This window comes from Temnothorax americanus, unplaced genomic scaffold (genome assembly GCF_048541705.1).
Source record: "Temnothorax americanus isolate GAGA-0224 unplaced genomic scaffold, ASM4854170v1 Scaffold29, whole genome shotgun sequence".
In the NCBI taxonomy this organism is placed as follows: Eukaryota; Metazoa; Arthropoda; class Insecta; order Hymenoptera; family Formicidae; genus Temnothorax; species Temnothorax americanus.
This window is the reverse complement of record NW_027509432.1, coordinates 2,720,073-2,747,598: the sequence shown is the minus strand read 5'-3', so window position 1 is coordinate 2,747,598 and position 27,526 is coordinate 2,720,073. Positions and strand designations below refer to the sequence as shown.

Sequence of the window (27,526 nt, the reverse complement as noted above, 5' to 3'; positions counted from 1 at the left end):
GTAATTAGTAAAAAGGCTTCGCAGTTCGCTTTAAATACATCCCATTCGAGTTCGAACGAAATATATTATTTTATTGCAATTAACGTTTTAAACTAATTTATGTATCGAGCAAACGGAAGGGAAAAGCGTTCTCTCAGAAACTGTAGAGTTCATTTCGAATATAAAACTGTACTTAAAATTGATTCCATACATATTACAAATTTAGTCCGTAATGAAGGTACGCTGTAGCGCGATCTAAAATATTCATTGTCGCGAAAGAATAACGACCAGTACCGCAATTTCAGGTAACCGGATGAGAGATTCTGATCTGCCAATCATTATGCCTGGTATTATCTGCGATTCGTGTGGTTCATCGCTCGACGGTACACGTCGCGGCCTCGCGATGACTGATCGACCACGCTTATCGCACATACACATCTTACACGGCCTCGATCTGGTAATTCTTATGACATGCATAATTTTTTTAAGTCATTCGTCATTTACTTCTCATCGTGCGCACACTTCGTCGAATTTATTAATATGAAAAAAAGAGGAGAGAGAGAGAGAGGAAATACGTTTATCGTAGCGTAAATTTTTCAAGAAGGAGAGAAAAAACGGACGGCTAGCAGTAGAATGAAAATGGAAGTATATAGAGAGAGAGAGAAAGGGAGGAGAAGGAGCTTAAAAGTTCTAAGAATTACGAGTGTGCAGTTTAATTGTGAGAGAGAAACGACATCGCAGAGTGGTAGGGAAAAAAATCTTTCTCTAAATTCGTTCGGAAGTAATACAGCGAACATCTGAAAATAATGAGGAAAAATCACGAGAGATCGCGCCGCGAGGTCGAACCTCCGCGGCAAGTTTGATCGAATCGGTAACGGAAATTCAGGAAACTTTCGCACGCGGGCGAGAGTTAACGCGATTCTTCAGTCGCTCTATTTTCAGAGAAATTACGATCTTCTTCCTTCGTCCTTCTGGGAGACCTCGGGCGGCGATGCAGGTGCGAGTCTAGGAGGCGCGTTGTACGTACGTTTATACACGCGCGCCTCCGCAATAGACCCGCCAACGTAGCATATATACGTAAGTATATATACGATACGTAGCCTACGTTTGCCTTCTAATGTTGCCTCTGGGACAGTCAGCACCTGACACTTTCACGTTACCTACGTATAACGAATGTTTAATGCGCCGCCGGTAATTATTATGAAGTAAATTAGCTGGCGGCGCGTGCTAGATCGCTCCCCTCCCCCCTTGCTCCCTTCCATCGGTCTCCTCGCTCTCATTAATGTTGCAGCTCGCGGCCGTCCTGTAATTATCCTCTAGCCCGCGATTAACGGTCAAGAGATCGATTACTTTTGCCTCACGATCGTGTTCCGCGTCCTTTGACCTTCGCGATTGTAATTCCATATATACGTTATATACACATGCTCGCGATCGCGTTTATCTAGATAACTAAGATAACTGATCGATATAAGAACTTGAGAGACGTCCCGAAGTAGCGCGAAGAGTGCCTTCCAGCTTTCTTTCGGACGTGTTTTAGGCTCTCGCGCGGTCAAAATCGTATTTTTCTGTCCGCACCGCGTGGCGAACGGGGAATCGTGCTAATATCGTGCAACGGTGCGATGATATATAGGCGATGATCGCGAGCGCGACTTTCGTTGTACACCTGCATAAATTCAACTCCATCATCGGGGCACGGGCACGCACGGGCGGGTTAAATAACGTCATTTAGTATCGTAATATCTAATTTACTGCAGCGGAAGGGAGCGACGAGCCTCAGGCGGAGAGACGGGCGAGGGCAAAGGGCGAGGCGAGGGACCACCGGGGAGGGACCACGTGGTCGTGATCCCACGGCGCCGCGCAATTACAGGCGCCTTCGAAACAATCGTGTGTCCCTCTCATGAGAGTTCAGCGTGCGCTGCGAGAGAAATTAAACGCATACGTTCGAGTAACGTGCCGCTTAGCTTCATGTGTATAAAATCCTTCGTACCTCGCGAGATTTATCCTATTTTGGAATCTAAATTCTCTCCTGCCAGAACATTTCTCCCCGGCGAGATTTTTCTCTCTCTAGACGTCTGATTTTTTTTTTTCGTCGGGGACTGAAAGGTGCTCGCATTTTTTCTTCTCTTTTGAAAAATCTATTCTTGCGGGGAGAGATCGATCGAGCGTTAGCCGTTAGGAGCGCGCTTCTTGTCGCTCATCCGCCCGCGGATATGTGCTCGTTACCATATTATGTGGCTGGATTTACGCCGGATAACGGGCTTCCGCGCGCCCAGTCCTTGCTCGCGCGCGCGATCGGACCCTGGTCGTGCGAACCCGAACACCTGTCGGCGACCACCAGGTAACGTGACATCACGTCACGTGATGAGCCGGCGAACTGGCGGACGCACCCCCGAGCCCACCCCCGACGACCCCGGCGGTAATCGGTCTAATCGACGTCCCCCCTCCCCCATTCTCCTCCCCTCCCGGAGGCTCACGACGTACGTGCAGGACGGTATCCTTCGTACATGCATCGGGACCTCGCGCGTGGCGATTTTTCATTTCGCCTAGATCGTCCGCCGCTCAAAAAGTGCGCGCAGTCTTTTTCTTGGGACTCTAACTATAATATCTTGAAAGACTGTATATATATATACGTGTAAAATGCAGCGTCCTACTTTCCTTTAACGCCTCTATATTAGTATTAGTATACACTTCGTGTCAAACGCTGGTGATAATATTGCCCAAAACTTTGCACGAGGTATCACGTGGACTGTTGTTAGCACCCCGGTACCAGCGCTGAGGAGTTTTTATTACAGGCGTTTTCGCACGCAAAAATGCGCTCCGTTTCCTCACACGAAACGGAAGGACGAAGCCCACCTCTCACGCAGCGCAGAATACACAGAGGTATACGATCATCGTCGTCGTAGTACACACCTCAGGAACACAGGACAGGGCGGGTATCCAAGGTGGTCGCGTGTCTGGCCCCTTAGTCTCGTTCCGCCGTCATCCCTGCTCTCTCCCTCCTCCTCTCTCTCCCCTTTCCCGCACCTGCAGGGAGCACGGATTCTCCTTTCACCCTCGCACGAAGTCACGTATCGTGACGCCCATTGTTTCACAACTTGGGCAAAGTTATCTCATCAAGTCGTCACGAGGACGCTCCCCCCCTTCCTTCCTTCTTTCCCGCTCTTCTGGCCCTCCCTCCTCTTTCTCCAAAAGTTCTGATTAAACTTTTCTTATACTTTTGCGGCTCCGGCGCGGGTATTTATAATCTCGCGTTCGCTCCGCGCCCACTCAGAACCGCAGAATCGTTATCAGGACTTAACTAATTAGTGTTTCGGAGGAAAAATTTTCATCAAAGTAGGTACCCACGGTACGGTTCGCTTAACTCCCTTATAATTCGGTGTTTAGTTTCTCGAAACGTTATTGGATCGAAAGTTTCGCGAAAAGATCATTCGTTTATCTAATGTCCATTTCCCCCAATGTAGATTAACTTATTTGATCTCGGTTTAACTTACTTTTTATTTTTTTCTAGTTCCAATAATTAGAAAAAGATGAAAAGTAAGTTAAATCGAGATAAAAATTTATTTACATTAATAGAAATGAACAGATAAGAGGCTTATAAGTATTAATCTAATCGTTCAAAATTACAAAATAGAAGCGATTAAGAGTCTATATAAAAAATAATTACGATATGAGACCAAAAAATATTCTGATATTTCTTCCGTCTCTCTTTCGCAAAGAAAAGGACCGTTTTATTAGTTGCAATTTCAATCGGAATATCGGCATCGAGTTAACGCGAGGATCGATTCGCTCAAGTAGACTTCAATGCCCGCGTTCCAACGCGGCAAGCGGTGTTACTTGCCGAAGAAAGAAATGACTTATCGAATTTCAGGTCTAGATAGAAGCTGGACCCCGCGACATTTCGAGAAAAGATATAATTCTCCGAATGACATCGGTATCCGCGATCAATAGATCACGATTGAGAAGAGATCGTTGGCTTCTCGAGCGAACGAGACGTGCTTCAAGCTGCACCTATAGGAGAGGGGCACCGGGGGGGGGGGCTGGCTGAATCATTTAGACTATTTGCCCCCGTTGGAGCACGCCAGGCCATCTACAGCCCTTCGGTTCCCAGGCCGTCGGCAAATTGCGGCTTACCGCGCCGGGCACCGGCGGTATTCTTATCCTGCCGCGCACTCGTCCAGGTAATTCTTGGCGGGCCCGACTATACGTTCTTATCGGAAACGGCGTGAAACAACAAGCGGAATCGCTCACACCACCGCCTGGGCCGGCGTCGTTCCCCCGAACGAGGAAAAAGTGGAGCGTGGTCGGCGTGGTGCCTGCCCGAGCCCGATTCGCCGCGAGTCTCTCACCTCTTCTCCTCTGATTCACCTGCTTGTGTGCGCTCCGCCCGCGTAATCTTATTTTTACCGCGAGCCATTTTCCGAGGAGACTAATAACCATTATTGCAAGGGAAATCGAGGGGTACCATTTGTAAATTTTCTCATGATACAAATATTATCAAATATCTGCACGGGTTTTATATAATATCGCGTTAAAATTGAATCAGATATAATTGCAGAATGAATATACAAGTCAGATTTCTCTAGACAGATCGAAAGCAGAAAATTAAATTTCTTCCTGAATTATTTTCTTCCTAGTCTCCATTTTACGGAATCACGATGATGTGAGATCAAGAAATCATAAAAGATAATATTATTTGTAATAGGCAAAACTCTATAAGGACGAGAGCCAGAGGGTAGTGCGTCGGATCGGAGGACGGAGGACGGAGGGCATGAATGTATAATCTTTTTATGGGCTCTTATCCCAAGGTAGAGAGAGAGAGAGAGAGAGAGAGGGGGGGGAGATTGCGATGTTATTATGAAGAAACAGAGCGATGGCGTGTATAATTTTATTATTATCGGATCTATCGCACCGACGGCGACGTATACCTATCGTCTATTGCGTTCGTGTCTTTCGCGGAACGGCAATTTTATATCGGCAATTTGTACACAGTGTGAGTACCCTGGTATCTCTTAAACTGAGGAAGCCGAGCGGCATATCGCGTATACCGACGACGACGTGCAAAAGCACTTCCGCGTGTGCAGCGCAGAGTCACGTTCGCCGACTGCCCGCTCTATTAATATTTCACGTATGCACTCGCCCCGGCCACCCACGCCAGGTCGACCGGCTCCTCCTACTTTTTTCTCTCTACATATCTATTTACGCCCCTTGACCGTAGCATTTTCTCGTGGCGTTGTTTCGATTGCGAATCGATACGGGGACCCGGGAATCCGCGCGGGGAACGATTCGCTTCATTGAAATCCTTCGAAATTAATGTACGAGTTACACACGGACTACACGCGGAATTATCGGTCTCGATTGGCATGAAATCCTTAACTCTACGTTACCTTTGGGTTTGAGAGACCCAAGCAGAAACATGATTTTTCTGGCTATATGTATAAAAATTCTTCTTTGCTTCAAGTCTTTATAACTTTTCTCCTCGCTTTTCTTCTATTTAATCCAAAATGAAACAGAACGTAGTTCGCTTAAGCAGACTTTTGCGTTTCGATTAAACAAAAAGAGATAAAAAAAAAGTACTAATGTTTGCCTGATATATGAACAGATAAAAGTGTACCTGGGAAATCTAACAACAACATAAACAAAAAAATAAGTGTAGTAATCTAAAAATAAATTTTAATATGCGCAGTTTATAAATCCAAATGTTGTTAAATGCATAATTATATTATATTATATTATATGTATATAATAGTAGACTTTAATAATGTGTGTTACAATCGCATATTAAGAAGAGATGATGATATATATTTTATTTCAGATGTTTGCGCAAACGATTTCCTTCGGAAGGTCTTTCTCTTCTGAAACTTCAGGCTGCTGCCGAGATTACTTTAAGAAATTTGAAACGCTCGTCTAGAACGATTTTCAGACATTGTATGTACGCGTGTCTCAATGACATTCTCCACTAACCTTTCGAATAAATTAAATCGACGATGAGATGAATGCTAGACAAGCGGAAAAAAAGGTCAATGCGATAGTCGATGAAATTCTTGATGAAGATCAGGAAAACGATTTCGATGCAACGCAAACTGAAACTTGTCCGGCAGGCTGCGAGAAATTAAATGATACGTCTAAAGAAGTAAGCTACGCGCAAAGAATATCTCTTTTTATTCACGCGTAACTACAATTATATTAATTGATCTTTTTTAAAAAGCGTTAGTCAACGAAAAAAAATTCTATCACAAAGTTTGTTAAATCTATATCTTTTGGATGTTATTAGTAAAATATAATTTTATCATACATGAGCCAGCGCATTAGAAAATATTAGAAGTAGCTTAACGATGTCGTTACAATTTTTGGCGAAACGCTAACTTAAATTACGTTAGTCGTGACAATTAAATTGTGTACTCGATTTCAACGAATTTCAGGAAACCCAAGATCCAAGAAACAGAAAATCTCTATCGCCGCAGACACCCCAATGCAGATGCGCCGTGGAGAACTCGTCGAGATTCTCGCTGCGCGTGATGGAGGCGATGCGCTCGCTGCAGCGCGACGTGGACCAGCCGTCCACGTCCACCGCCGAGGAGATCGCCGACTACATCCGGTCGCATTATCGCCACGACGGCGACCTTTACGCTCAGGTGCGGACCGCGCTGAGACAGGTCTGTTCTCAAGGGTTAGTTGTCGCTTCGTCGAAGATCAGACCAGATCGGATGAAAAACGCGTATTTCAAAAAGCACTCATACAATTCTCGTGTATACCACCCGGGTATAACAAGCTGACGTTATGTGTCGTCATTTCGACGTCAAAACGACAAGTAACGTCAAAATATTGTCAATATCAAATACGCTGACAAATAACGTCGGCTATACTTTTGATTTTTGTTACTTTTATTATTTTATGTTAAATTAACACGTACGCAACACGTACAATGTTATGTTTTATAACACACATCGAAAGAATGTACGTGGACTGTTTGAAAGAACATGCTATTTTAGTCTTAATAGAGCGTTTAATAAATAACGTTATTTCTCTCTTTTTCTCGCAATCGTGCTTTGTTCAAGGCAATCGCTGTAGTATTGCGCGACTTATCTTGTTCCCATCAGAGGCTATACTATGTATCTATCGACCGATATTTTGGTACTAATTACGTACAGCATGGTGTTGTACCTTGCGCATATTATATTCAAAATTGTTAAATTTAATATTTAACAGTGCTTAATAAACAACGCGTTTTCTTAGTTTTAGGAATAACAAATTGACAAATACGGATTTCTCGCCGCGCGCGTCTCGGAGTGTTTTTTCCTATTTAATTTTTTTAAAAAGATCTTTCGCTGTTTACTATAAATTAACGGCGTTCCAACAGATTTGTCATGGAATTACTGAGCAACGAGTATCATTTAGTCGGACCCGTTGCTAGCTCGACAAAGCGGAATGGCTGTTCCTGGGATTGCAAAAATCGCATGATAGACGACGCGTCGAGAAGACGAAGAGGCGTCGACGATCAGAGAAACGGCGTATGCAACTGTACGCGATTTGCCAGAAGTCTTCGCCAAGATCCGAGATCGCCCCACGTGGAGTCACTCAGGACTCCCATTGTCAATCGTCTTGAGGATTCGGAACCGATTTTTCATTCGACCAGAATACCGGCCGACGAAAGGGATGACGCGGACCATCGCGAAAGGGAGTTTAATGCCGATGTCTCGGATATTCGAGACGATCGTCGACGACGCGACGCAATCGGGATGGAGCAACGTGACGATTACGCGGAACCGATCCCTGGGCCTTCCCGAAGATTCGTGGAGACTCCTGTGCCAGCCAGAAACGCAAAGAGAATGCGTGTGGAAGATCGAACAGTGGGTGACGCGGATGAAAAAGATGACGAGACCAGCACGACGGAGGAGGATATGGATTGCACTTGTGACGCCGAAGCTGTAACGGGAGATGAATATTCGAAGATCCGACCCGTCGATCGTCCTCGCGTCGTCGTTAGAAACCAGCGAAACGGACGTCGTCGCAATGATGTCGAGGAAGACGAAGAGGACGAGGAGGATGAAAGGGTGGAAGAAGAGGATGAAGACATGGAGGAAGATAGCGCGTACGAAGAAATAAGGGCGCGAGATCCCCGCAGGAGAACTACGGCACGCGAACGAGAGCTGAAAAAATGGATCCGGCGGTGTCGTCAAGAATGCGAACGAAGAAGAGGGCGATAATTATCTCTCTGTACAAATATATTTTTAAAAACTTGAGAAAAAATAAATGTTGTTTCTTTAACTCGGCAATTAACTTCCATGCGGCATGGGAACAAAATTAATGTGAATTCGAAATAGAATTAATAATTCTCTAAGATTTTGCTGTTTCAAAATTTTTACAGATATCAAATTTGAAAAATAAAAAGTTTTATGTCCAATTTCTTTGTCCAATATAAGAAAATTTGTTGCTATTTACGAGCTAAGTAAAATACGCGCGTGTTAAATTTTGAATTAAAAAATTAATAGAAATAAAAATATAATATCTTGCTTATAATTGCCGGTTTTATCATTAAACATTTTAATTATTTAATCATTTTTATTTAATAATTAATTTAAATATAAAATTAAAAATTAGCATTGTAAATATTACAAAACATATATTATGCTTTCAACGATTAAATTTATTACGAATCAAGTCTACCGATCTCGCACAGAATACTCGGTATCGCTGGTCGCGATACTCGATGGATCTTCGTCGTCTTCTCTCGCATCTTTTCTTGACAAGAACGGTCCCAGCTCTCGCGAGACGCGCAGCATGTTCCTTCGTCGATCGGTCGGATATAACAATCCGGATTGCACTCCGTATAAAAGCGCTTTCCGCACGTAACATTTCGCGCGTTTTCGTCCTGAGCAAAAGGAAATCAATAGCGTGTTAATCAACCTATGTTTCATTTGCTTCTACATTTTTATCTTATTCTTCTCAAAAACATTCCAGAAGATTAGATTTTGATGAATCTGTCACTGTTAAATATTGAAGGATGACACTTAAACCAAATATACCTTGAGTTAAATTTTGTTTTTAAACATTTTATTATACTTTCAAGTGCCATATATGTGTGTCGAAACAGTATTATTTTAACTTCATTGGTTTAGTTAAATCAACATTATTTTAATGTTAATTTAAATTGCATTTAATGTTAAATTAACGACATATTATTATTTATTTTTTTTTAATAGGAGCAGTGGCGACCTTTATAGGAATAGTTAAAAACGACTCAAATTGAGTTAACACTGCGAATTTAACAGTGAATATGCTCTTTTTCGTACATCGAGCCACATTCGATCTCTGATGTGCATTTTAAGCGAATTAATTTACCATCGCGGACGGCTTTCGCGTAATCGGCGACACCTTCCCTCGACGAGCTTCTAGACGCCCTCCTCGAGGGCACATTTTTATCCGCGCGCGATCGAGACCGCTGCTCGCCATCGTCAGCGAAGATTCCTCCCTCGAGATTCGTACGAATCGCCGCTACGTCATGCCCGTGAATGTCCTTCTTTCTCGCGTGTCGCTTATTGAATTTGCTACACGCGCAGTTTCGCTGCCTCGACTTCATGTTCTTGTCGGCGCATCTGCCCAGATACTTGTACACCAAATCGAACACCGTTGACTTTTCGATGTCTTGCCGGGGGAAATAACGCTCCTCGTCATGTCGCGTCGGCACAGCTGACCTAATTGGAAATAACGACGCAAATTAAGGCAACGAATGGCAAATGAACAAAGTTATTTGTTGCCTTGCGCATCTTTATGCGTCACATTTCATTTTACTGCAGCCGTCCAATACCGCGCGGCGTAAATTGTCGCACGATCTGTCGTTTAGCTCGCCGTTTCCTCGTAGGAAAGAAACGAACGAGCTCTTTTTGATCAATCTAATATTTTCGTGTCGAGATTGGCGCGTGGTTTATTTTGACCTGTATGCGCGATCGAACGCAGCGCGATGTCGGTGCACGCCTCTCGGACGACGAAGTCTCCGATCTCCAGCCATGGCAAAGCAGTAAAAGATATATACGTAATCGTCATAAATCAGGGCTTATTTAATCGTAAAAATTGCAGGACCAAAATTTAGGTTAACGGTATACGGGCGTGATGCGTGATCGTGGAATAGTATTTTGTTTCGTCTCATTCATCTTCTACATCTGCAAATAACGAACAATCTGCAACAATTGAGCTAATGACGAGAAAAGGGAGAAAAATGAAAGCGCAAAAAGTCGCGAGAGAGGCAAACGGAGAGGCCTCTGGGTTTTTTTCAGCTGAAATTCTTGCGCAGTTTATCTTTCCTCTTTCTCCTTTCACGTTGGAGAGAAGAAGAGAAAAGATGAACTGCTCAAGAAGAACTATATATTCTTCTACGTTTATTATTCTGTAATTTATCACGGTCGGCAAAAGAGAAATCTTGAAGCGCGCAGCGAGGGAAAACGATTTGTCAGGATAAAAAGAAATCGCCTCTATCGTTCATCGGTATAAAACGTATTCCAGTTTGGTGGTTGCAAAAAAATTCGCTCAATTCGTTGCTGTCGCGCATTAGTTTACATCATGGTTGCCCTAGGATCGTCTGCAACTGTCAACGCCGATCAATTAGCGGCATAATGTCCAATAAAGTGAGTGCCTCGATAATTTTTTGCGCGTTTAGCTCGATCGCCGTGTCGCGCGTTACATTTTCGATCGCGGAAATGTACCCTCTCGTCCCGTTCTGTTTGACATTTTTACAAAGGCTCATCTACTTCACTCGGATCAACCTCGAAACTATTGACATTTCTCGCGAAGCTACGTAAAGAACGTTATGCTAATGGTGTATAGAGAAAGAGATAGTATTGATTCCTTTTAATTCATTGTCATTATAAAAAAGATCTCTTTATGCGCATCCTTTATATTAATTCTACAAAAGACATATGCCTTAATTTAGTCATGTTTTATTCATGAGCTTCGATGACGTAAGAAACTGGCTCTAGAAACTCTAAACGTCGTTTGCATTACAATTTGTTTCAACCTCTAAGAAAATGGAAGTAATATAAATACATATAACGACCAAAATAAAAATTCTTTTTAAAACATAGCGTTAATCAATTATATTCATATTTTATCACTTTATTATTTAATATTTATTTCAATTTATTTTAGTTAAATATATTAAATGTTTATTGTGAGCGCAAATTATTGTAGTAATTAATCGCGAAACTGTATTCTGACAGAGTGTGTTAGAGTATTATTATTTATCTTAACTTGAACTTCGTTAAGTATGTATAAATTTTATATTACATTAATATAATAATTTATTTCTCCTTAGGGAACAACTAAAAAAATTGGACCTAAAGATGAAGTCAAAACGCGAGTGCGGTCGAAACCGAAAACATCGTCCAGCAACGAAGGCAATGCAGAAACATCGAAGAAATCAGATTCTAATTTACTGAGGAAGTCTCAAACCGAGCACAGAGGGGACGGAGACAGAGTGTCCAAATCATCGCAGAATACTTCAACGAGGACACAATCGACTAGAAGTACTAGCAAGCCGTCCGTCAGTTCTTCTCAAGTTAGGACTGTCAAACAAGTATCCTCGACGTCGAAATCTAGTTCGCGCAATACTTCGTCCAGTCATTTGATAACGCAGAAGAGTACAACCTCTAAGACGAGATCTGAAAATGCTCTTAAATCGAGCGACGACAGTACGGTCAAAAAGAGAAAGTCCAGAGAGCAAACGGGATATTCAGAGAAGAGAGGTCAGAGTACGATATACGTGCCAAGATCGACTGCGAGCAAGCTCAATGTTAAATCTAACGAGAAGACTGTACATCGGTCGTCGAGGGATAAGGAGAAATCGCAAGATTCTCCCGCACCCGACCGAACTAAGCCACGAATGTCGTCCAGAGAACGCAGGAAATCCAGAACGCTGAGTCCAAGCGAAGTAAGGATGCTGCACAGCGCCGTAAGCAGACCGAATGTCGTGGAAAAAGTAGAGCAGAAGAAAACGTCGGACAGTCGTTCTCGTACGCAAGCGGACTCGAATGAGGCGGACTATAATTACGAAGACGATTTTGAGGTGAGAAAGAAATGAAAGAAAAGGAAACTTTAAATAAAGGGACATGTAAATGTGTGTGTGATTATAATACCTTGCGTTGTCTTTCAGGATTACGAGTCAGACTTTCAAGAGTGCACCGACAGCGATACTCCCTCGATCAGCGAAAAATCAGATAGCAGTGGAAATAATGCCCACTTAGAACCTATCGAATTGAAAATCCGAGAGAAGGTATTATTCTATGCTCATTCCACGTGTTGAGACGCACAGTTTTATGAAAACAATTCTTGCAGAGGAGCACGGAACACGCGAAGGTCGAAGAGGAACGTATGCTCGATTCGGGACATTACGATCTCGCAGCGAAAAAACGGGCAGCGCGAGTAGAATCTGCGCTCTTAACGCAATCCAACACACCACCGTTACCCGAATTAAGAGAGCCAGTTGGCAAAACATTTAGGTTTGTGATAACTAAGATCAAATATCAGGACGAATAAATAGAGAGATATTCATTTGCAGATTTATTGTTACTTGTACTTGTTTCTTGTCACATGTGATTGTTACGCTTTTACTTTGCATGCTTTACTCTAAAAACGTTTCGTTTTAAAAACAATAAAATAAAATACGTGGATAATTTAACGTGTTCACATTTATTTGGCGCAGCGATGACAGACCGGTGGAGAATAAATCTCTGCCATCGTCCACCGATGAAGGTTTCGAGGACAGCCGTTCTGGGGACTTTACCAGATCTCCGCCGCTGTCGCAAGTACCGTTTGTCAATTTTCATAAACCAAAAGAGAATCAACGTGAAGAGGTAACCCATTTTTTAAAGAATGTATTATAATATTAAGTATATACTGTTATATATTTAAACCCAAAACGTGTTGTCTTGTCTTTCGCAGAAGCCTCGTACCAGAGGTGAAGAATTGTTGGAAATGATAAAGCTGGACTTTATGGAATGGTCGATATTGGAGTGCAGCCCCATACCTTATGATGAATTTATAAGAAATTACGGGAAATTAAATACGCAACAAGTACGTAACACACTACGGCAAATTGTAGAGTGATCAATTGTTTATTGTACACCACATTTTACAGGTGTTTACCCAAACCGGCGACGACAACATGGACATTGAGATACAAACGGACGAGGTGCCTTGTAAGAACAAATGGACACAGTTTCCCATAACTTGTAGAAAAAACTTGCGTGACAAGCAAGATATAAACTTATTTAAAATGGTAATAGTTTACGCCGCGCGTTGACTGTAGAATATAATTAAATATAAATATAATTGTCTAAACTTTCTAAAAATTCGCAGGAACAAATTGGCGTGGGAAATGATTTGGACGAAACGGACGATATAAACTTTGCGTCACGTCCGTCGTACGACGTATTGCGGTTAAACGATTTTCTTAATCGCGCGGGCGCGGTTGTATTGTCGTTGCTGGAAGAAAGAGAACACGGTGGCACTGTTTTTCAAAACGACGTAGACGAATTATCGTTCAGCGATGGTTTCGTGAAGCTCTCTGTAGATACAGTAACGTTCTTAGCTTCCAGACCAGTTAAGATTATACATTATTCGAATGTCTTAAATAAAGTTCTGCTTACTATACACGCTCCAGTGGAAGAGGTACGTAGCTGTTATGCCATTTAATGTGGTTCGAAGTGAATTGTAATTAATTTAATTAATTTCTTGTATTAAACAGGAGTTAGAAACCATAAGCAAACAAGATTATGTCACCGACTGTTGTATCGGATGCGTGTGGAATATTTCCGAACCTTCGATGCCGAAGAAATTATTCTACTCGCAATGCCCCATTACCGCCTGTTGTTTTCACTTAACGAATTGCAACACGGTGTTCGCCGGACTCGAGGATGGGTATGCGACTTGAGTCTTCAAAGCTTTCTCGCTGTTCTTGTACTAATCTAAAAATAAAATATTGAACCTAGGTCGCTGAGTCTCTGGGATCTTAAGGAGGACGAGATGTGGCATCAGAAGATTACGGATAAGGCTAACGAGTTAGATTGGGTGATCAGAACGCCTACTTACACGACAACGGCGGATTTAGATGCGCACACGTCGCAAGTTGTTGCGATACGCGTGCTGTCTAAGATCGAGACTGCCTCTGTTAAAGAAAGGAGCAACAAGTTCGTCCCTATCCAGGTTTGCCACTATTACGATATTGACATTGGCCTGTTAAAATTTAGTAATCCTACTAATCCATGCTTATCTTTAAACTGAATTTGATAGATATGTAGTTTAGACGAGGATGGTTGTCTCATAATATGGAGTATTGTGCATAACATGGGTATAAATATCGACGATCTGGGACTCTGTCATTGGGGCGACATAAGACTCATAAAGAATCAGAAAACGTTTCTGACGAGGAAAGACGCAGAAATGTAAATACTTATGATAGATTTGAGATTAATTTTTTTGGAAGGATATATATGGCTGAAATTTCCTTAACTGTTCGATGTTTTTTTAGAATGAACACATTTGTCGATATGCATGTGGACAGTGCAAATACAAATAACATTTATATCGCGACTAACAGTACTGATGTCTTGCATGCTACTTATATCGGTAACAGAACTAACCCATTAACATATAAACCAACCGAGATAAGTGAGTGGAAATAGTCTTATCATCTCGATGTATGTATTAAACGTGCATCATGGTGACGTCAGACTTATTTCAATTAATTATTACAGGTGAATGCGGTACTTCAACTTGCATCGATGTTTGTCCTTTTGGTCAATCCTTTTTCTGGGTAAGACTGTCTCTTCGCAGCTTACCTTCAAAACCTTATTTTATTCCTATCGGTTTTTATGTTTATTAGATCGGCTGCGACGATGGAACGATTCGACTTCATTACTTAAATGTGGAGAGACCGATCGTACAACTGAAAAGTGAACAGTACACGGACGAGATCAAAACTTTGCAATGGTCGAAAACGAAACCGTTGACTATATATGCTCTGGATAATGATTCTCGGTAAGAACTTCTCACGGAATGAATAAAATTGCACATGAATAGATGTAATTACAAAAAATATCCATATGTAACATAAATTATAAATTTGACAGAATTCACGTGTGGGATTTGAGTCAGAGTGATGTTTGTCCTATATATACATCATCTATGCAAAAATGGGGAAAGATAAGCAGCATGCAGCTGTCTCCTTGCATAATAGATCAAGATATGACAAATCAATACCTCGTAAGTTTAAAAAGCTAAATGATCTCTCAGGACTCTCGATGGAAATTTTTATATATTATACATTTTAAAATATATTTTTTAGGCTCTTGGTATGGAATCTGGTAATGTGGAAGTACACAAACTGAAAAAAGGTTTCTACTATTCAAAGAAAGAGGAATTTTTACAAGAACTGAACGTATTTTCGCGATACGTTTCGGTATCATAAACGAAAATGGATATGGCATCAACAAGGAGGGAATTATATAAGCACTAATAGTTTCTATAGAATTGCTATATCAAGGAATTGAATATAGAAAGATTCACAGGTTTTACACTTCCAATGTATACGTGCACTTGCAATTATTGCAATAGATATGTGAGATATTAGTCATAGAAAGTAATACTTAAACACAATTTAAAATTTTTAATTGACAAGGTATATACAATTTCAATTACTTCATGTGATCCCGAATTTGTAATTTATAAGATTTGCAAAGCAACGTGTAGTGATCTTTGATAACTTTGAATAACATTGAAAGTTTCCAATGTGCAATGAAGTGCGATTAAATTGTTGTGATTTTATATATTTTACAAGCGCGCCGTATGTATAACGAATGAGACTTTTTCGCACTTATTCGTATCTTTCTATAATATAATATACGTATCACAGTATTCCGTCCAGGGAAAATAAGTACCATTAGATGTAGATGAAAATATATAGTATTCGTAATATTATTTATACGAGTCTCGTACATACATTTACATAGTGTATCATATAAAACATCATATAAATAAGGACAAATGATAAGATTATACAATCGAAATATACATAGAATTTTATACATCGCCTAGCCGATTTGATATCGCGCTTTTTGATGTAGGTTCATTATTGATGATACAACTGAGATGATATAATTTTATTTTAAAAATAAATGTAGAAAAAAGTTTTCATATATCAAATATTTCATATATAAGCTTTTTTGTTCAATAATTTATTGTTCGACATCATTCTACTCCAATACTCGTTCGTAATTGTTCAACAACTTCAATAATAATTTTGTTTTTGAGATCTATTATTAAACAATTGTTTATGTTTTCCGTCATCGAGCTTAGATAATTTTAAAATTATCTCTACATAATCACTCACAATATATGAACAATTATACAAATAAAAGAAATTAGATATCCTATTCAAAGAAATCTAACAAAATTATTGAAGTGTTGAAAGAGGTACATATATAAATAATATATATGTAATATATAAATAATATGTACGTATATGTATGTATATTATATGTACATATATATATACACATGTATTTGTATAATGTATGCATATATATGTATAATATCGTGCATATATACGTATATTATATATGTATATGTATACAAAAATAAAATAACATACAATACATGTGAATATATTTTACAAATATTTTAAAAATTATTTGCGTAAGTTATTATTAATAATAACTTAGACAAATATTTAAAGCATATATCAAAATTGTCAAATATGCTTTTCTTATAAGAATTTTTATATTTATATATCATAATCATTATTGAAGTCTCCTTTGATATGTATAATTGAAAATTATATAACTTCATTGTTGTTAATTTTGCAATATCCAAATTTGTTTTTATCGAAAGTGAAACTCTGTCTAAAAGAAAAAAACTTAAGTATTCTTTTATACAAAATTATTGCATCACGAATAACGAACTGTCTTGTATTACGTTGTACTTTCATAGAGAGAGCATTGTCTATCCATCCATCGTCAGCAGTTCAATAATCGGTCTAGAATGAAGACTATAATCATGCATAGAAGAAGAGATTTTGGGAAACGAGAAATCCATGCATCAGCAGCACTGCAAGATTGTTGCTTCACGAACTCTTCCACGATTTGGTCGTAATTGCGTCCCTTTAATATCTGTTGACCGTGTAGCTCTAAATAGCGGGTGCCATCCTGCGATAACAAAACTCACATTTATTATCGTATTCAAACGCAATCGTGTCTATATATACAACGCTTACTATACATTAATATTGCATATCTTCCTATCGAAAATAAAATAACATCGTCGCAGTTTTTTACACGCAAATGACATTGCGTAAAAAAAGTACACTTCTGTGCAATCCCTAATTAGAGCAAAATTCGCCGGTACTTGCGGGCTGTCGTTCAACAGACGCTTGAGGACATTTTTGCGAAGAAAAATGTTAAGAGGCAACGAAAATCCTGAAAATGCTAAAATAAGTGTTACTAATGTAATGTGCGACTATTGCGCTTGGATTAGTGAGATCTTGGCCAGAATCAGCGCCGAGACGCGGATCAGGAAAAAGAAGAAAAAGCGGGTGGATCCGGTTGTCGTTGTTCACGGAGGTGCCGGGAGAATTCCTCGATATGCACAGAAATTTATGCTCGACGAGGTTAAATTGTTTTTTTATTCATATTAAACAATCCGGAAAAGCCATTTTACAGAATGCGAGAAATGTAGCTGCCTAAAACAGTTCATTGCTCTAGTATTATTTGAGTTTTTGAATACTTTGACATTACATCGTTCAGGAAGATCAGAAAAAGTTTTCTCATATTTATTCATCAGTTCTACAAATATATATTGGCGGGGAAAAATCTGAAATACTTCATTATTATTTTGTCTGAGTTTTTCTGAAAAACGTTCAAATTTGTATAAAAAATTTTAAAAAGTCTTAAATTTTTTATTAATAATATATATAAAAAATTCTGAGACACTTTTCTATCAAGTAACGATAAAATATCATTATTTCATGATGAGATTGATGTTTAACGAATGGATGCAGGTGAAAAATGCCGCAGTAGCGGCGTATCGCGACCTAATTAAAGGACGCTGCTCGCTGGACGCGGTCGAGCGTGCGATCTGTCACATGGAGAGTAAAAAGTATTTTAATTGCGGATACGGAGGTTCCCTGGACGCCAACGGGGAGGTTGTGATGGACGCTGCGATAATGACGAATGGTCTTCGCGCGGGTTGCGTGGGTGCCGTTCGCAATATAGCGCATCCCATAACGTTAGGTCCATGCCTTTTTGAGTAAAACGCTTCTGTTGCAGAAATTATACATTTATCTGTCTAACGACCCGCTCAAAAGCGCTTGATACTCTTGCAGCCAAAATAGTCCTGCAGCAAGCGGGACTTGTGCTGATAGTCGAAGCTGGAGCGCAAAAATTCGCCTTGGAGTCAGGTGTTCCCACTTTGTCACCCGGCCAGTTAATCGTTACGTCCGACTCGAAGACGTCATTGCACGAAGAAGAGATTAACGGTAAAGGATAGACAACGGGAAAAACGAGCTTTTTTTTTAAGATTTTAATCGCGATACTGATGAAGAAGCGCAAGATATAGAAAAGACGCAAGAGCTTCTACAAGACGGGGACAAACCATCTGGTAAAAAGGAATGTATACCGGAGTGTGTGATCGAAAGATACGGAGACAAGGAAGAAGCAGGTGCTATCTTCGAGGTCGCCAGATTAGACGAGTTCCTGGAGGTCGAACCTGATTTTATACAGGTTGGATGAGTTCGTCGAATTCGCGATGGCGAATTAATATACGTGAAATATTCCGGCAAAAATATAATAAATACCAAATTTTTTAGGCTTTTTTAAAATTTCCAAGATTTCCTGAATTCAAATCTTAAATATAAACCCGTATATACAATGTGAAATTGTATACATAAACTTATCTATTCTTGTTCGTCTAATATTCATTTCTATCAATGTACCTTAATCTTGGCAACTTACTTTTTATCTTTTTCTAGTTTTACGAATCAAAAACAGATAAAATGTAAGTTAAACTGAGATTAAAGTTAATCTGCATAGAAATGGACATAAGCCTATAATTTATGGATAAGAGATAAAAAAATAGAGAAGAGAGTCTTAAGTGTAAAATCCGAATCTCTCAATCTCTTTTTCTTTTCTTTATGGACCTATTATATTCTTGATCTGGATGTTTCACGTAATTAAAGTATTTTTAATGACATTACGACTACCGCACAGACATTTGTGTGTGTAATACTTAAAAAAAAAAATTACATTAGCTCGGCGCGGTCGGAGCAGTGGCGTTCGACCGAAAGAAGCGTCTCGCCAGCGGAACCTCGACAGCCGGGGAACCGGGAAAGCTGCACGGAATCGTGAGCGCGACCGGCACGGCGATCGGTTGCGGTATTTACGTTGATAAGAGCGGTTCCGTATCTGTCTCGGGTTGCGACAGAGCCATATACAAACACGCGCCAGCCCGACGTATCTTACGGCGGCTGCGGCGAAAGGCGACGTCGATCGACAATGCGGTCGCCGAAATATTGAGGGACTTTGAGGAAGAAACCGGAGGGGCATCTCCGCCGGAATCTGACGTGGGCGTGATCGCGTTAACCAGTGAAGGTATACCGTCAGTGTCCTTCAAGTGCGCGCATTTTCCATGGGCGTATTGCGACAGGGGCTACGTGTATTACGGATGCACGAGGAATGAGAAGTTCTCGGAGAAGATCGATGTCCTCGAACGACCGTCGGACTGCATGTGCGAAGATTCCAATTAGGCGAAATGCCGCGATTCACCGAAGAACTGCTGTCGACTTCAACCAGAGCTGCGATGAGCTCAACTCGCAATATCTTTGACATATATATCTCTTACGCTCTAATTTATTTCTATTTTTAATATCCGAGAGAGAGAGAGAGAAGCATAATATATATAACTTTTCTTCTTTCTTTCTATTATATTCACGCAGAGCAAGCTTTAACAAATAAATTTCGACCAACTCTATCGATTTTTCTTACGACGATGTCTGCACTTTGACTTTATCTCGCTGGATTCAGCTACATAAATTTGTTTTTGTGATAAAATGCTCTGTATTCAACTTACGGGAAAGATAACACCGTGATTATCTTCGTACGGCCCGTATAACAAGAACGTGGGTGCCTGTCCGTTGAACTTCCTTCCAAATATCTTGTCCATTTCGAGCAGCATCGTATAGATTTCCTGACGCCTCAGATCCGTGATATTCTCGTGCGCTATTATCTGCCAAGGCAAGAAAGTCCACGTTACGTATACAATTCATATTTGCACATCTAAGCTAATCATTAGCTAAATCACTAAACTTTTCAGAAAAGAAAAGATTTATACCGAGCCGAGAGGTGTCCAAGCGAGCAAATATGGGACTCTTTTTATAGCTTCCGCCAAGGTCGGGCCTAATACTCTGTACTTAGGCAAGCGGTTTATACTATCAATCTTCTCGTAATAAAAATCACCTGCGACATCAGAACAATTAGGTAGTAATATGATACAGAGAAGATACAGTTAGATCAATCGGCGCAACTCACCAGCTTCCGTTTTGTTTTCTATGATCTTCAGATTGACGAAGGCAACGTCGACGATATCGGAAGCCAGGTAGTTAAAGGCACTTAAATCGTCGCCCGCATGTGCCGCATCTGCGAAAAGATCGCAGTTTTAATTACTCGTTTTCCTCGCGATTGTATCGCGTTTTACACATTTGTATATTTCGGTTGCACATTCCCAGATAATATGCATGTTGCATAAGACGTCGTAAAGACATCTTTTAAGACAACCAAGATATCTTAAGATATCTTTAGATATCTTTACGACGTCTTATGCAACATGCATGTTATCTAGGTTGTTCCTAGCAAGTAAAAATTTAAACGATCTACCACATATTACGTTTTGCATCGCGTATCTTTATAATTACAGTTCGTTTAATCGCCCGCGCACTTAATCGCGACTGTATGTGTCCTCCGCGTCTTACCTTCCTTGCATAACGAGTGTAAATTAGCCGGGAGGTTGTTGTGATTATCTTTGTTGTTCCAACCGAAGACACAGCTATCTCGGAAAAATTTCGAAATTGCCTGCGCGTCCGAGCAGTCCCAGTCTTCGTCAGATTCGTTCCTCATTAGCGTGACAAATGCGTTCCAACCTGGGATCAAGTGATCGTAACGGCGAAATGGATTAAAAGTGATTCTACTGAAATTGCGAAATACGAAATTATATCTTTTATATAATCGCACCGACGCTTCTGTAGCCCGTGAAGGCCGCCCTGGCACCCTTGAGATCCTTCATAATTCTGAATCTGGAATTCCTCTTGACAACCGCCGCGATCCTGTTCAATTTTTGCCGGCTGCTCGCCATCGCGTGGATAATAGGCTTCAAACCCATCCTGCGAGAGAGAAACGATTTGAGAAATGTCTCCGAGAAAATGTTCTCAACTTTTATTCGCCGCGTTAGACCTGCTCTTCGCTTACATTCTGTCCTCGAGAAGCTCTTCGGGCCGCGCCAAGAAGATGTCCATCTTTCCCTTCCGTACAGCCTCCACGCATGCTTCTCTGCTATCATCCTGGAGGCAAGAGATCAACGGCTCCACGCCGTAGATGATGGAAGCGTCTCTTAGCCAGCTGCACTTACGCTTCTCGAGATTGGATACCAGACACCAACGTACGTCTCTTGACGGCTGACATCCCATACGAACGTTGGCGCTCAGGAAGTTTGGATCTTCAACCAGAACATTCACGTTAATTGTTAGGACGTGAGACGTTATCTATCATATCATTGTTCTAAATACTTCTAGATGCTTTCTTTGTAGAAAACTTTTCTCTATCGATTCCACTGAACTTTATCAAATTATATAATTAACAACCGTTAAATTAATAATTAAACTAACAAATTGCATATATTAAAATGCTCATACAGTTCAAGAAACTGTATTTAAAAAATTACATCTTTGTTATGATAGACGTTATCCATGGGAGGAAAGCTCGTGAAATTGACAATTACTATGATCGTTCAGTGATATAATTAGTAAAAAGTATATTTTTAACAGATCACTTGTTAGTGCCTTATTGCAAGAAGTCAAAGATAAATAGCCGTGCTGTATATATACATTACATCGATGTAAGTAATCGTCGGGCGTTTGCAGATCCCTCACGTCAGTCGAGGTGATGTAATAGTTCTCCATCAGCTGCAAGACGTTCGATTCCCAATTGTACGTCCTGTTCATCATCGAGTTCATCATGCGGGCGATATTCTCGGCATGCGTTCTAGCGAAAAGGAAGGATTTTTCGATCTTTCAATTTTACACAATCCGATATTACGAAGTGACTTGACGGAGGAGCGGCATAAAGCGCTTACGGTTTAGCTACGACGACCGGCCACGGTTTCGATATCCACACGCAGGGTTTATCGTCGAGCGATCTCGTGGTGCCGTCCGGGCATAGAAACTTGTAATCTTGTGTGTCTATCATCTGAGCCTGCATCAACATCGTTTAGACGTTAGTACCGCGCGCGAGTCGCGTCGCAATCCGTTTTGATTATAGTCTTTTAAATCGATTTATGTCCATTTCTACCAATGTGCTATTAATTTTTTTTCCGTTCAACTTACTGTTTCTAGTTTTAAGAGAGAATTAGGAAAAGATAAAAAATAAGTTAAACTGATTGTGAGATTAAAGTTAATCCGCATCGATAGAAGTGGACATTTAGAACGAGAATGGTTCTTCCTGAGTTCTTCGTTCAAATTGCCTTAAAGATATGTGATGAAATTGACCGTAGGTTGACTTGTCAATTACCTTGAAGTGTACGCGGGCATCGCCTAATCTGACCAAGGCGACGTCGCCCATGCCATCGGTGAGACACAACAGGGCACCTTCCCGTCCGTAGTACTTATCGGTGTTGTAACAACTGGCCGGTTTCTCGCAAGCGGCGCAGAGATTCATATACTTCGATTCTGCAAACGACAATAAAAATTTGTGATTTCCAGCACGACGGCGCTTATTCGACGCTGTACGAAGAAATGGAGAGTTTCATGCATTATACGTGCCGTATAAATCGCGATTATAAATAAATCCTATATATATATATATATATATATATATACACGCATCTACGATGCAATGTTAACACTCGCATATGCTTGCAATTGAATACATACTCAATTGATAATCAAATACTGTGTCTGCCGACCACGGGCCAGCGATGCAAGCCGTTTCGAAGAAGTTGGACAGAGCGTGTATTCTGTCCTCGAACAGCGTCATGTTCGCGTTGCACTCTTTTCTAATTATCAGATTCTCGAAGTACTGAAATATACGAGAGATCGAGGGATAAGAGCATGATTCTAACGAGCACACTGATACAAAAAAAAAAGCTCACCAACCGTCGAGAAAATTGTAGTCCAATCGTCGATGGTGTCTAATCCGGGATGACACAATCGCTTGCCTTTAACATCCCATATGCGTTGCACATTTTTGTGCGCTATGGCCACTAATTCAAAACGATAATCATCTGGAAAAAAACGTCTCATTTGAAGTAAACATAACTTTAATAGACTTTCTAGCATCAAATCGATTAATTTTTACTTAAAAAAATTCAAAATTAGTAGTAATTTGCACAATAATTGTTAGTTTCAAGTAGTAATTGCGTAATAATTAATTTCCAAGTGAGCAGAGATAAGGATATATATTCCTTAATTAATTAATTATTATCATTCAAATTTCAGAGAAAATATATTCCTCGATTAATTAATTAATTATAATTCAAATTCGTTAAGAAATTAATCAAAATTTAATTCGGCCAAAGTGAGGCATTTTATGTGTTCCTCGCTCAATGTTTTACTTTAATAAATTACCGTCTGGGAAGAGTCTTAATTCATTCGTGACTAGTACATTGTATAGTTTGTAGTTTCTTATCGCTACGAGTTCTTCTGGTTCCAGCACAGTGATATCGACATCACCATTGGTTACTCGACGCAAACAGCCAAATCTATAAACAAAAAAAAAAAAGAGGGAATTACTTTCTTATAAGAAATATATTTTTCAATCGGTCTCCCTGAAAAAGCCATATCTCCATCGAATCCTTCAAAAACAAAGAACTGGTTTTTAAATATCTCATGTTATATAACACATTATTATTATGTATACTGTTATGAAGTATAATTTTTTAGCTTATTTGAAAAACGATTGTTTTCTCTAGAAAAAAAGGACAGAGATGATGTGACTTTTTCGAAGAAAAAAAAACTAAACTTATAAGGATTAAATTGAAAGAAACGTCCATCGTTAGAAAAATTCTATTATGTTTGCGTCATACTTGCCTATCAGTTTCTATGACACATTCTACCGGACTCGTCGCGAGTTTCGGGCAGAGTGAAAGAATTCTTTGCGCAGTATGTACACTGTCGACCAAGCACAGTGTCCCTAAAACATATCACAATTTTCATTTTTGGCACACGGTTTTCGTGGAACGGTTTTCTAATATGGATGAGAAATATTTCACTGTTATTTTTAAGTATACGTATTTTAGGGGAACGGGAGGTAGCCCCGGAGATTATTGAAATTCAAGTATACCGCGTATCTATGGCCATTGTTTAAACATTCTGCATATGCCGAGATACGCAGAAGGGCATATTAGAATGTTTAAACAATGGCCATAGATATATACAACCCGATCCCCTATATTAATTACACGTATTATTTATCTGTCTCGCACACGCTCGAAAATAAATCAGTCAAGCTTCACGAAAAATAACAATTTATTAATATATATTCTGTACAATTTATTACCGTGTTCTTAATTATAACGATATTTGCTAAAATTATAATGTTATTGATATAGAAGAACTATTTGTGTGCAATTCTATGAACCGTTTTCGGGGGAAAAGATTCGGCAAGAAGCGTGCAAAAATGGTTATAACCGCAAAATACACACGTGCACTTACGCAAGCATTCACGTATACATCATATATCTTACAATTTCCCGACTTGCGTGTTGCAATTAATTATACAGTTTGCGGTTTAACCGAGAAATAGAGAGGACCATCTTTTTCTCCGATAACGCAAACTTTTTTATCATATAATTTCAATATTCACTTATTGTCAACGGATCATTTTTTACTTGAACGGTATATATCTCGAAAAATTATATTATTCGCTCTGCATATCTTAAAGAGCTCGTTGCGGTAATAGAATAATTTCATAGCATTATCGCGATTCTCGTCTCACTTACACTTATTGTTAGCAGCGCTGACGTATTCGTAGCCATCTACGAGAGCTATTGCGAGAGAGAAAACGAGCCAACGAAGATCCATGATTGATTTTCGCTCCACTTCGCGATCCCTCAGAATAGAAGAATAGAACCCTCCTTATTTTAACTGAACTTCCCGAAAAGAGATTTTCCGTCATCGCACTCGCATGATTTGTTTAACGCGGGTCACTGTTATCGCACGAAAGAACAACCGGCACGGAAATCGCGCTACACACGATACAGTATAGCTATCGTCGAGCTATATTTTGCTGACTCAACACGCGTGATCTTAGATCTTATAGCTGCCTGTCTTCTAAACGTCACGTGTAATTTACACTATTTACGGTAAATAATTAAATACAGTAAAACCGCTTAATATTTAACGAGAAAAGTCGCCGCTTTATTTTCAGAATTGAGAAACCTTTTGTAGCGCGTTAATGATGTATATTTAGGATAAGGACGTTCGAAATAACAATAACGTTTATATATCTGTAGATATATATAATACATCCGTACGATAGTTATCATAGGCAAAATAAATACGTTTCTCAATAAACGATTTCAAAAAAGGATGTATTTTTCTTCATTGTACAAAAGCCGAACTAATTATAGAGAAATTTATTGTTGTGCAAAAGAGTAAGGATTTTTCACCACGTATAATTTTCGCTTTAGAGACGATTAGGATCGACAATGCGGTCTCTCGCGTCGTTTGGAGCACGCGCGTCGTGCCGAAAATGCCGAAATCTGGTCGGTGGAACCGTGGAAGCGCGCACTTTCGCTCTCCGACCTTGAAAACTTTTTGCCGACGCGACTCGCGAGAGGAATGCCTTTTTTGTAGAAACCGGCCAGACCGCTCGCATCACTGAATCTCACGCGTAATCCGCTGAAGCTATATTTACCGTCATTAAACATCAGTCACGTCGGTCTGAGCTTCGAAATATATTCTTCGATCAATTCCGTCGCTTGTGTGAATATCGCTTCCAGAAATTCTCAAATGTAAACCCCTTGATTCGCGAAAGGGGTGGCTCTCGCGCTACTTCCGCTACTCCGATCCCGAGGAAAACGTCAATACGACCCGAAGACTCGACCTCCGATCTCTCAGCTCTCCCATCCCGTGTCTTCAGTAGTCTTCACACCGAGACCGGGACCGGATGCCTCCTCTTCGCGGCTTGTCCTTTTGTTTATTCGCGGCGCTCCGTGGGCATCAGGCGAACGCGAGAGATGAGACGCGCGCGTTCCCCACTTGAGTGTATAATAAGCTATACACCCGTGAGAAGACTGCGAGAACTCGCGGTTGAAAATACCATCTGACGCGCGATCGCGAGTACAAAACAGCCGCACTGAACATGAAAGCCCGCGGATGAGAACGATGACGGTCGACCGAAGTTCCCGACTGCCCGGCGACATGTATCACGCGCAGCTGATGATACCCGAAGCCGATTCGACGGAAAGTCCAAGTATGCGGGGAGCTGGAATCGTCAAATCTGGTGGGAGAGAAAACGAGAGAAAGAGAGAGAGAGAGAGAGAGAGAGAGAGAGAGAGAGAGAGAGATTAAAGACACAATGAGGGACTCTGCGTAATACGCGCGCGCGCGATGCGTGATGCGTGTCGCGTTACGAAAGCGACGACGGATCAGAAGGCGAGAGAGAGAGAGAGAGAGAGAGAGAGAGAGAGAGAGAGAGATCAAGATAGAAATATAGAATTGCTTGCGGTTGTAACAAGGGAAACACACATTCTCCGATGAGCTCTAAAGCCCGTAACAGACTACGAATTGAGATTGTATTGAAACCTGACCAATCAATGCATAGTTCACTAAACTTAATTGATATATGAGATCAGTTTTCTCCATTCTAATTAATTCAATTTCAATCCAATCTCAATCCCAATCCGCGGTCTGACACGGGTTTTATGGAATTAGAAATGTTGCCGAAGTAATTTTTCAAGTCGCGTTAAAATCGCATTTTCGAAAAGTTACCGCGGACGATTATCTTTCGTTTTCAGCTTCTTGTAACGTCTGTTCTTCAGACATACGCGTTCCAGACGTTTTCTAGGAAGAAACTCAATTAGCTTCAATTAACGATCGGAACAACGAGCGCGTACAGCATCACGTTTCTCATTATCGCGTTGTTAAAGAATTTGACACATAAAACTATAAGATTTACAGGTATCAGATGGTAAACTGATTTATCATTATATATATGATTATAACTTCAAATGCTCGCTGTATCTCAAATGTAAGAGAAAGATCTGACGTCATAGAGAACTTCTCGCGAAAGAGTCGCTT

At 40.4% G+C, this 27,526-nt stretch overlaps 6 protein-coding genes across 8 annotated transcripts; 4 read left to right on the top strand and 2 right to left on the bottom strand.

Moving 5' to 3' along the window:
* The first annotated feature begins 5,858 nt into the window (after positions 1 to 5,858).
* Positions 5,859 to 6,752, top strand: LOC143899929 (uncharacterized). The gene is made up of 2 exons (XM_077410734.1): positions 5,859 to 6,109; positions 6,399 to 6,752. The coding sequence occupies exons 1-2, from the start codon at positions 5,969 to 5,971 to the stop codon at positions 6,750 to 6,752; spliced, it is 495 nt and encodes a 164-aa protein (XP_077266860.1). The 5' UTR covers positions 5,859 to 5,968.
* Positions 6,753 to 7,343: 591 nt separating this feature from the next.
* LOC143899915 (uncharacterized) lies at positions 7,344 to 8,200 on the top strand. The gene has a single exon (XM_077410710.1). It carries the CDS (start codon positions 7,344 to 7,346, stop codon positions 8,181 to 8,183), a length of 840 nt encoding a protein of 279 aa, XP_077266836.1. The 3' UTR covers positions 8,184 to 8,200.
* A 439-nt stretch (positions 8,201 to 8,639) lies between these two features.
* LOC143899928 (uncharacterized) lies at positions 8,640 to 9,695 on the bottom strand. The gene is made up of 2 exons (XM_077410733.1): positions 9,319 to 9,695; positions 8,640 to 8,848 (listed from the first exon to the last, which is right to left on the bottom strand). The coding sequence occupies exons 1-2, from the start codon at positions 9,554 to 9,556 to the stop codon at positions 8,640 to 8,642; spliced, it is 447 nt and encodes a 148-aa protein (XP_077266859.1). The 5' UTR covers positions 9,557 to 9,695.
* An 827-nt stretch (positions 9,696 to 10,522) lies between these two features.
* LOC143899888 (cytoplasmic dynein 2 intermediate chain 1) lies at positions 10,523 to 16,163 on the top strand. Its single transcript, XM_077410634.1, has 16 exons — positions 10,523 to 10,598; positions 11,285 to 12,034; positions 12,122 to 12,241; positions 12,304 to 12,467; positions 12,671 to 12,821; positions 12,910 to 13,041; positions 13,106 to 13,246; positions 13,327 to 13,638; positions 13,715 to 13,887; positions 13,959 to 14,172; positions 14,260 to 14,411; positions 14,498 to 14,637; positions 14,724 to 14,782; positions 14,852 to 15,006; positions 15,099 to 15,231; positions 15,314 to 16,163. Exons 1-16 carry the CDS (start codon positions 10,587 to 10,589, stop codon positions 15,434 to 15,436), a joined length of 2,931 nt encoding a protein of 976 aa, XP_077266760.1. The 5' UTR covers positions 10,523 to 10,586; the 3' UTR covers positions 15,437 to 16,163.
* On the bottom strand, positions 15,915 to 26,691 carry Tsf3 (Transferrin 3). Of its 3 annotated transcripts, none has more exons than XM_077410641.1 (16): positions 26,142 to 26,691; positions 25,225 to 25,369; positions 24,314 to 24,416; positions 23,852 to 23,985; positions 23,381 to 23,508; positions 23,159 to 23,303; positions 22,797 to 22,954; positions 22,363 to 22,481; positions 22,120 to 22,271; positions 21,480 to 21,726; positions 21,246 to 21,394; positions 20,987 to 21,154; positions 20,547 to 20,654; positions 20,350 to 20,474; positions 20,089 to 20,244; positions 15,915 to 17,171 (listed from the first exon to the last, which is right to left on the bottom strand). In XM_077410641.1, the coding sequence occupies exons 2-16, from the start codon at positions 25,304 to 25,306 to the stop codon at positions 16,983 to 16,985; spliced, it is 2,163 nt and encodes a 720-aa protein (XP_077266767.1). In that variant the 5' UTR covers positions 25,307 to 25,369; positions 26,142 to 26,691; the 3' UTR covers positions 15,915 to 16,982. The 3 variants fall into 3 exon arrangements, with proteins under 3 accessions (XP_077266767.1, XP_077266768.1, XP_077266769.1); XM_077410642.1 differs by having other exon boundaries at positions 25,225 to 25,334; XM_077410643.1 differs by lacking the exon at positions 25,225 to 25,369 and having other exon boundaries at positions 26,142 to 26,690.
* Positions 17,178 to 18,890, top strand: LOC143899912 (isoaspartyl peptidase/L-asparaginase). Its single transcript, XM_077410709.1, has 4 exons — positions 17,178 to 17,632; positions 18,023 to 18,254; positions 18,347 to 18,499; positions 18,541 to 18,890. The coding sequence occupies exons 1-4, from the start codon at positions 17,420 to 17,422 to the stop codon at positions 18,750 to 18,752; spliced, it is 810 nt and encodes a 269-aa protein (XP_077266835.1). The 5' UTR covers positions 17,178 to 17,419; the 3' UTR covers positions 18,753 to 18,890.
* Positions 26,692 to 27,526: the final 835 nt, after the last annotated feature.

Coding starts and splice junctions, on each gene's coding strand:
- LOC143899888 (XM_077410634.1), top strand. Junction 12,242..12,303: donor AATTGAAAATCCGAGAGAAG/GTATTATTCTAT, acceptor CAATTCTTGCAG/AGGAGCACGGAACACGCGAA. Junction 14,638..14,723: donor ATATAAACCAACCGAGATAA/GTGAGTGGAAAT, acceptor TAATTATTACAG/GTGAATGCGGTACTTCAACT.
- LOC143899928 (XM_077410733.1), bottom strand. CDS start 9,556: ATGAAGTCGAGGCAGCGAAACTGCGCGTGTAGCAAATTCAATAAGCGA. Junction 8,849..9,318: donor CGCGAAAGCCGTCCGCGATG/GTAAATTAATTC, acceptor CCTTTTGCTCAG/GACGAAAACGCGCGAAATGT.
- Tsf3 (XM_077410641.1), bottom strand. CDS start 25,306: ATGGATCTTCGTTGGCTCGTTTTCTCTCTCGCAATAGCTCTCGTAGAT. Junction 20,655..20,986: donor ACACTCGTTATGCAAGGAAG/GTAAGACGCGGA, acceptor ATCTTTTCGCAG/ATGCGGCACATGCGGGCGAC. Junction 20,475..20,546: donor AGAAAACAAAACGGAAGCTG/GTGAGTTGCGCC, acceptor CTGATGTCGCAG/GTGATTTTTATTACGAGAAG.
- LOC143899912 (XM_077410709.1), top strand. CDS start 17,420: ATGTTAAGAGGCAACGAAAATCCTGAAAATGCTAAAATAAGTGTTACT. Junction 17,633..18,022: donor AGAAATTTATGCTCGACGAG/GTTAAATTGTTT, acceptor GAATGGATGCAG/GTGAAAAATGCCGCAGTAGC. Junction 18,255..18,346: donor AGCGCATCCCATAACGTTAG/GTCCATGCCTTT, acceptor ATACTCTTGCAG/CCAAAATAGTCCTGCAGCAA.
- LOC143899915 (XM_077410710.1), top strand. CDS start 7,344: ATGGAATTACTGAGCAACGAGTATCATTTAGTCGGACCCGTTGCTAGC.
- LOC143899929 (XM_077410734.1), top strand. CDS start 5,969: ATGAATGCTAGACAAGCGGAAAAAAAGGTCAATGCGATAGTCGATGAA. Junction 6,110..6,398: donor TAAATGATACGTCTAAAGAA/GTAAGCTACGCG, acceptor AACGAATTTCAG/GAAACCCAAGATCCAAGAAA.